This window comes from Pteropus alecto, unplaced genomic scaffold (assembly GCF_000325575.1).
Source record: "Pteropus alecto unplaced genomic scaffold, ASM32557v1 scaffold92, whole genome shotgun sequence".
NCBI lineage: Eukaryota > Metazoa > Chordata > Mammalia > Chiroptera > Pteropodidae > Pteropus > Pteropus alecto.
The window spans coordinates 7,905,748-7,914,015 of record NW_006432447.1 but is presented as its reverse complement, the minus strand read 5'-3'; the positions used below and the strand labels follow the sequence as shown (position 1 = coordinate 7,914,015).

At 33.3% G+C, this 8,268-nt stretch overlaps 1 protein-coding gene across 1 annotated transcript in view; it reads right to left on the bottom strand.

Moving 5' to 3' along the window:
* Positions 1-138: 138 nt before the first annotated feature.
* NPHP3 (nephrocystin 3) overlaps positions 139-8,268 on the bottom strand; it is a 33,425-nt gene continuing 25,295 nt past the window's right edge. The window contains exons 21-27 of the mRNA XM_006907242.3: positions 7,936-8,177; positions 6,790-6,865; positions 5,453-5,580; positions 4,305-4,545; positions 2,462-2,587; positions 1,753-1,868; positions 139-1,148 (exon numbers count right to left, since the gene is read on the bottom strand). Coding sequence (XP_006907304.1) covers positions 971-1,148; positions 1,753-1,868; positions 2,462-2,587; positions 4,305-4,545; positions 5,453-5,580; positions 6,790-6,865; positions 7,936-8,177 — 1,107 coding nt within the window. The 3' untranslated portion in view covers positions 139-970. The remainder of the gene's footprint in view (positions 1,149-1,752; positions 1,869-2,461; positions 2,588-4,304; positions 4,546-5,452; positions 5,581-6,789; positions 6,866-7,935; positions 8,178-8,268) is intronic.

The window sequence follows — 8,268 nt, the reverse complement described above, 5'->3', positions numbered from 1 at the left end:
AACCTATTTCTTAATTATGTAAATCTAATCCTCTTGTATAGAGTGGGAAAAAGAAAACTTGAAATTGTACTTTTAAAACAGTGAATTATGGTTATTACATCTTTCACCTTTACAATTAATACATGTTGGACTCTTACAAGCATTAAAATTGAAGATTTTATTATATATTAATACATAAATGGTACAAAACAGTATCCAAAATGCGGCAATATTTATAAAATCAAAATATTTAATTTTCAGTATAAAATGACAGAGTAATTTGAGTTTGAGATAAATGAAGACATTTAGGACATTTAAGAAAAATCAGAATATATGTCATGTCTCCATTTTGAATGCCAATGAGCTTGACCTGTTACTGCATTAATAACTTCATATTATGTCAACATATACTACATAGTATAACAACATATTGTGTAGAGAGCATGGAAAGGAGAGAGGGTTTGGCCCATTCTGCTCAAGGAAAAGGTAGAATAAAATGTAGCAATCAGAGATTACTGTTACTAGTTAATTTTATAGAAGACAATTCATACTTTTCATAAACATCCCTGTATTCCTTGAAACTTCTTTGAGGTAGAGAATTGGACCAGACTACTGTTCAAAAGCAAAACAAGGAACAGGGAGGTTAAAGAAGGTTTTGAGAGATGAAAAGAATCATGGAAGTCTTGACCTCCTTAACTGCTCTGCCAGCTCTTGCTGAACGGAGACCAATCTATTCATGTCATCTTAGGATTCTAATGTGCTTACACCCTTGGATCCCATACAATAGGGAAGTTAATTCCTTTAAATGACATTGACATAATCATGGCTCGAACCTCAGTGTAGTCCAATACGATTTCATACAAATGTCAGCTAAATCACAAAAGTAAATTTTCTTAAAAACATTTTTTGTAAGTTTTAAATTCTAATGTTCCAAGTGTTTCTTAATTATTGTATCCTAAGGTGCAATTGTAATGAATTGTAACTGCTGTTACTACCTTTGTCCTTGATGAAGGAAAACATTAGGAGAATGGGTTTTTAAACTAAATGTGTCTCCACTTGATGAGTGTCTGGAAGGAGCTTTTCCACCCAAAAGTGAGGTTTCTGCTTCTTTTATTTCCATCGCCCTTTTGTATAGTTCAGCAGCTTTTTCAAAATTCCCTTCTTCATAGCTTTGAAAGAAAAAGATTCTTAATATGAGAAATAACCTCTTAACAATTCTAAATAACCTTACAAGATACAAAAAATCAACTTGTGAAAAATCGCTCATTTTTTTCAGTGCATTCACTCAGGCAGCCCAGAAAAACGGAATACCCAAACTCTTTTCCTTTTTATTTGTACTGCTAAGGAACACTTCAGTGTCTATATGGACACCATTAATATCGTGTTATAATGGATACAGTAAAATTCCTAAGGGAAGGTAGGTATTCTCTGCATCCTGAGTTAAACACAAAGCAAAAGTCAACATGTATTTAATGGTAAATTAGCTCTGAGGACAGCAGATGGCCCCTATTACCCCAGAGCCAGTTGGTTGCAAATATAAACCATCCTTCACTATTTGTCACAATATAATGCTTTACTAAATAGATTGTGCAGCCTTCATTTTGCTTCTAGATACTACTACCATATCTCGAAATAGGTCACCAAAAACAACCCTACCCCTTTTCCAAGAAAAACCATATTTAACAATAAGTATTTTTTGATGTTCCATGATAAGTCAAATTAAAGGTTCTCAAACAGAGTTTGGCTGTATGAGGAAAGTGAAAAAATTCTTACCTAAGCACAGCTAAATTTTTTAATGTTTCTCCAACTCGAGGATGCATATGACCCAGGCTGTCTTCGTAAATCTTTAATGCTCTTTCATATAATGGCAAGGCTTCGATGTGTTTTCTCTTATTAAAAAAAAGTAACAACACTCACTTAAACACAATAGGTTTCTGATATTACTATTAGCGTATTCTAGACTAAGCTGACCAACTTGGGTAAGCACTTTAAAAATGTTAACATCCCCCTTAGAGATCTAGATAAATGGATTAATTTGTGAATAATCATAATAGGAAAAGCATTATAATAGAAGGCCAGAAGCCTGTTTTAGACCTGGCTTGGTAACCACTGACTTTAATCCAACTATATAAGCACAAACCTGTTCTTTATTGTCCTGTGGCTACCACACCTGTTTCTCACCTATCACAGGCAAATGTCACAGCTTAAAGACATACTAGATACAAAGATGTAGGGAGTTTCCAGAATTTAAAAAAACTAAGCCTGTGCAATGAACTAAACACTCGCTCATGTTTTACAGTAAGGGGAAGGGACTATGTTACAAGTATAACTTCAATAATTTCTCAAGTACTAAAGGAAGCATTAGGAGACAATCTTAAATTCCCTTGAATTATTTTCACTGTGCCACACCTAATTCATGTTAACCTATTATTTCATATCTTAAAACCATTCATTTATAAAGAGTTAAAGTGTGAGTACTTACCATTTGGCTATAGAGAACAGCTAAGTTCACCAAGGCAGTAGCTACACTAGGGTGCTTTGGGCCAAAGGATTTCTGCCGGATTTCAACAGCCAGTTCATACAAAGGTACAGCTTTGTCAAGTTTCTCCTAAAACACAAAAGTGAAATCTGACAAAAATATTAAAGCACTAAATACTATCTGATCAGAGCTTATTTATTTATAAATAAAATTTCATATTTTGAGGGAAAAAATTCAGAAGCGTTTCCTCCCAGTTTATTGGTTAAGTTTATAGATAACTGAAACCTAACAGAATATGTAAAAATGCTATACTGAATATAAGAACATTTTCTTTAATAATTCAGAAAGCCTTTCAGGATCACCCATTATTACTGTTTCTGGTAAAGTAAAAACATGTCAGTTAAAATATGTTTGCTTCTATAGATGACTTAGAGAAGACATTGAAATAAAATCTCATTTCCCATCAAATCCATTCCAGACTTTTCCAATTACTTCCTTTCCATTTGTTGAGGAGAAATAGCAACAATGGAGCCTTCTTACTAAAACAGCAACTTCAATATCAGGATGATCAGCAAAGTAGTCTCCCAAACAAAGTCCAGAGACAGTCCACACAACTCTGTAACTGAACTAAATGAAAGCAAGCTTCTCTGGCATTTTTTCTGGAGAAGAACTATAAAAGTTCCAAATATCACTGGCTAGAACCTTACGGCAAGGAATAGGTTACATTTAAATGTGGACAAAGAGTAAAATTAAAATGCTCACTTAATCAATAAAAGCCCTGACAATTAGGTGATTTGTTACGTTTATGGTAATTTAAGAGCAAACTTAACACTGGTTGAATTTTAGAACTTTTGAAATGTAATATAAGAATATGTTTAATTGGAATGCTAATGAATGCATCTGTACTTAGAATGTATTTTAACAAAATCGAACAAATACTTTAAGTCTGAAATAATATTTTTAAATGCTCTACTCAGCTATTTGTTAAAAAAAACTAAATCATGATTTAAAAGCTCATAGAAAACAGCGAGAGAGAAAAGGAAATCCTTGTGCACTGTTGGTGAGATTGCAAATTTGTACAGACACTATGGAAAACAGAATGGAGGTTCCCTAAGTAATTAAAAATAGACCTAGCAATTCCGCCTCTAGGTATTTATCCAAAGAAATCCAAAACACTAATTTGGAAAGATATATGCAGCCTATGTTCACTGCAGCATTATTTATAATATCCAAGATATGGAAATAACCCAAGTGCCCATCTATAGACGATTAGATAAAGAAGGGGTGGTACATGTATACAATGGAATATTACTCAGCCTTAAGAGAGAATGAAATCTTACCATTTGCGACAACATGGATGGACCTAGAACATATTATGCTAAGTTAAATAAATCAAGCAAAGACAAATACCATATGATCACACTTATATGTGGAATCTAAAGAAAAAAATAAACAAAACAGACACTCATAGATACAGAGAACAAATTGATGGAAAGGGGTTGAGGAGCTAAGTGAAAAAGGAGAAGGACTTAAGATGTACAAACTGGTAGTTATAAAATCGTCATGGGGATGTGAAATACAGCATAGGGAATAGAGTAAATAATATTGTAATACCTAGGTACGTTGTCAAGTGGAAACTAGACTAATTGGGAGGATCACTTTGTAAATCATACAAATACCACTATGCTGTATACCTGAAACTAATATAAAATAGTACTGAAGGTCAACTGTAATTGAAAAAGAAAAAAAGAATCTAACCACTAGAAGATAAATGATTTTGCTGATAGCAAGTACGGTTTAACTGGCATATTATAAAACACATGTAAGCATGCCAAAGATTACTTACCATCTTCTTATACAAGATCGCAAGATGCTTCACTGTATAAGCCAAAGAAGGATGATCAGGAGCTAATGCTCGTCTCCGAATGTCTAAAGCTCGTTCATATAGTTCTTCTGCTTTTTCATACTGTTTCTTTTCATTGCATAGAGCTGCCAGATTATTCAAAGACTGGGCACAGTCAGGGTGATCTGGTCCTAGAACTCGCTCCCTCATTTCTAAGGAACGCTTCAGAAACTGGTCAGCTGTACTATGAACAAAAGCCAAAAATGGTTTAAACAGTTTATTCTCTAGAAGTCAGGATCCCTAGCCCTAGTTAGATGGAGAACTAAGGCCTCTTTATTCTTAAATCCAAGATTGTTAAAATGAAGGATTCAGCTCAAAATCTTCTCTCTCCCTCTTCCCATACCCTCTTCCCTTCTAGCTCTTTTCCAAAAATTAAAAATGCTTTCCTGATGGTGTGAGGGCCTAAAGTATCTGGATGATTGCCTCAATTCTCCACTTCACTTCTCCTAAAAGACAAAACCATAAATATTTTCCAAAACAAACTTTTTATACCTTTAAAATTATTAGACCTAACTCAAAAGATTTTGGTATTCACTCCTCCCTTTGGGTGAGTACTAAATAATTTTAAATAAACTTTTTGTGAAATAAGACTAAAAATTTTCTACATTTTTTTGATATCTAAAGTATTAAATTTGTTATGTTTTTCTGACATCCAAAGAAGCCACAAAACTTCTTTTTCAGAAAGTATAAATATTAATGCCATTTTGAGTCTTCTGTGTCCAATTAAAATGAAGACTGAAACCAGCACCCATCTACATTCTTTTCTTCATTCTCCTTTAGTCCCAAGTTTCTTTTCCTGCAATGTCTCATGTACAATATCTATACAAACTCACTTTTCCTAACCATATATAACATACCAGGGAAACTACAGAATAACTTTGCAGTTACCAAAAAAATGATGTAAAAGGAAACATTTAAAAAAAAAAATGCCATGGTCTTTGTTAAGTGTGGCTATGTTCATAACATATACATGAAATTTGGCATAGTTTCTATCAGTTTCTTCTAGCTTGATATGATAGAAATGTGAAACAACTTTGCACCTAGGAGGCAAAATAGATACTTGTTTTCATTAGTAATACCATGGTACTCACTCCAAGTTATTCTGAAGGTAGTAGAGAACACCCAGTTCATTGAGGGTCCGAGCATTGTCAGGTGTGTCCTTACCTAACGTAAGCTCTTCTAACTGCAGGGCCCGTCTACGCAAAAGGGCAAATCCATACTGGAGCAAACAAAAAATTCATAGCAATCACCAAGAGTAAGTACAATCTTTGATTCTGAAACAATATATTGGGGTCCTAAAAACTCTTTTCACCTTTTGTTCCCTCCCTTTAAGGTAGATTATAATTATTTTAAGCATTACAGCAAATTAATTTCACAGTTGTTGAAAATATGCATATTTCCACATGGCATCACATTCCAAAATTCATTAAAAACTATGAAAATGATTATGACATATTTTAGCAAAGTGAAGTGAATCTTAAAGTGCTTTGAAAAAATCAGCAAACAGAATTAACGTGCAGATATTTACCAACTGCACTACTGAACACTTAAACATCATGCATTTAAATTGCACATAGCATTTGCAACTAGAAGACAAATAAGTCTTGAAGACCGAATACACAGTATAATGAATACAGACGATATTGATATTGTATTATAACCATCAAACTGGCTAAGAGACTAGGTCTTAATTATTCCCACCACAAAAAAGAAATAATAATTATGTGATGTGATAGAGGTGCTAACTATCACTTCAGTGGCAATCATATTACAATATATAAATGTATCAGATCAACATCTTGCACACCTTAAATTTACAGTTATATATCAAATATATTTCAATAAAAAACTGCTCATAGCACTTCAAGTTAAAACAAACATGCTATATTTAGATTTTGTCAGCAGCTTAGAAATGTGAAAATAATTTTTTTTGTGCGCTTAAGGGTAAGAACTTATTGGCATTTAATTCTAACATAAAATGTTAACTAAATTTCTTTTAGTCCTTTTTCCAATCTTTTAAAGAACTGAAGCAGCTTTAAAGTCCATCTTCCAAAATTTAACCTTCAAATGAACTTGTTTAACTTTTCAAAAATTAAAAAACAAGTCCCAGATTTATTGATATAACTGACATATAACATTGTGTAAGGTTAAGGTGTACACATGATGGTTTGATCTACATATATATTGAAAAATGATTACCACGAAATATAGTTCCACTTTTTAAGAGTCTACTAAGTTGTTCTTCCCAGTAATACTAATATTTAAACACATATTACAAATAAGAATATTTTAATCAGTACTTCTCTAGAAGTCACTTTAAAATCTAAAGTACTTAAACATGTGAGGGTTATGTATCTATATTATGATATTCAGAATTTCTCTTTTTCTCTTTGGTTTAAAACATAACACAAAAGAAATCTCTCATTACCAAGTTGCCTTTTCTCCTTGTAGCTTTCTGACGAATTTTAAAAGATTTTTTCCTAAAATGTTCAGCTTGTTCATATCTTTAAAAAAAAAAAGTAAAGTAAGTCAAACAAAAGAGACATGTCCAAAGTATCATACTTCAGTGAAATGAAAGCTCTCCTAGTAGAAAAACTTTCTTGGCTATTAAAAACAGCATTATTTCTAGAAGTGATAGTCAATATGGAATTAAAAATCTTTAACAAAACCCTTCATAAAACAAAATTTAACAAAACAAATCTAGTCCTCCAAGCAGACATTTAACAGATTTTTAACTGATTCGACTCACTTTGAATCTCCAAAAGAGAACCTAACTAAATGAAAGTGTAAAATTTTAGTTTGATATATCATCATCTATAAAGGCTATTTGGTTTGATATATCATCATCTATAAAGGCTATTTGGTCAAATATAAATGTGAAATTCATACAAAATGTGTGTGAAACAATACTTCTAAAAGTTAAAAGAAAAATATTCCAATAGGCATCATTTATGATGAGGTGAAAGAAATGATTTCTGATAGAGGAAAAAATGTAATTCAGTGGCTGCCTAACAGATAAGAGATACTTTTATTTTACCAGGGACCAACAAACTTTTTCTATAAAGCTCTAAATATTAAGTATTGTAGGCTTCGTGGGCCATGTAGTCTCTGTCACAACTACTGAATGAACTCTACTGACAAAACACGGAAGCGACCATAGACCATATGTAAATGAGAAAAATGTAGCTGTGTTCCAATAATACTGTGTTTACAAAATAGAAGGGCATCTGGACTTGGGCTGTGGGCAATGATTTGCAGCCCCCTATATTAGTAATGCACTCAATGTTACAAAGATAGTCAGTGAAGGAACTCGGATTCTAACCCAACCATATGACTCCGAAGTCCATCCATGCTCTATCCTCCACGCACCTTCAGACAGAGATGAATCTTACAGTTTTATTTTCTGTTTGGCCCATGATGACCCAGACCGAGAAATCATATTTGAACATGGTGCATTCAAAGAATATAGAATAAGGGCGAGCACACAGTTACAAAACAAAGCCTGCCAAATGATTGCAGTTAAGAATTGTAACTCCCGGTCATAAAACCAGAATATTAGTGACCTAAATCTTACTTATTTTGTTTCTGGTACAAAGTTGCAAGTGCCTCGAGTTCACGAGCAATTTGTGGATGGTCTGTACCAAATGCATTTTCAGAGATTTCCAATGCCTGTTTATACAGTTGTTCTGCATTGCCAAACTTCTTCCACTGCACGTACACACTTGCCAATTGGTGGAGGGACTGAGCTACTCGTGGGTGATCTGGATCTAAAGCCGTTTCTCGAATTTCTAGAGACCTCTGCAAAGGCACCACAGCCTGGGGAAAAAAAGATTAAAGACCAATTAAAGTGAGTGAAAGGCTGTAAGATGTACCATCTGATTAGCACAGCAAATAAAAGTTGCACTAA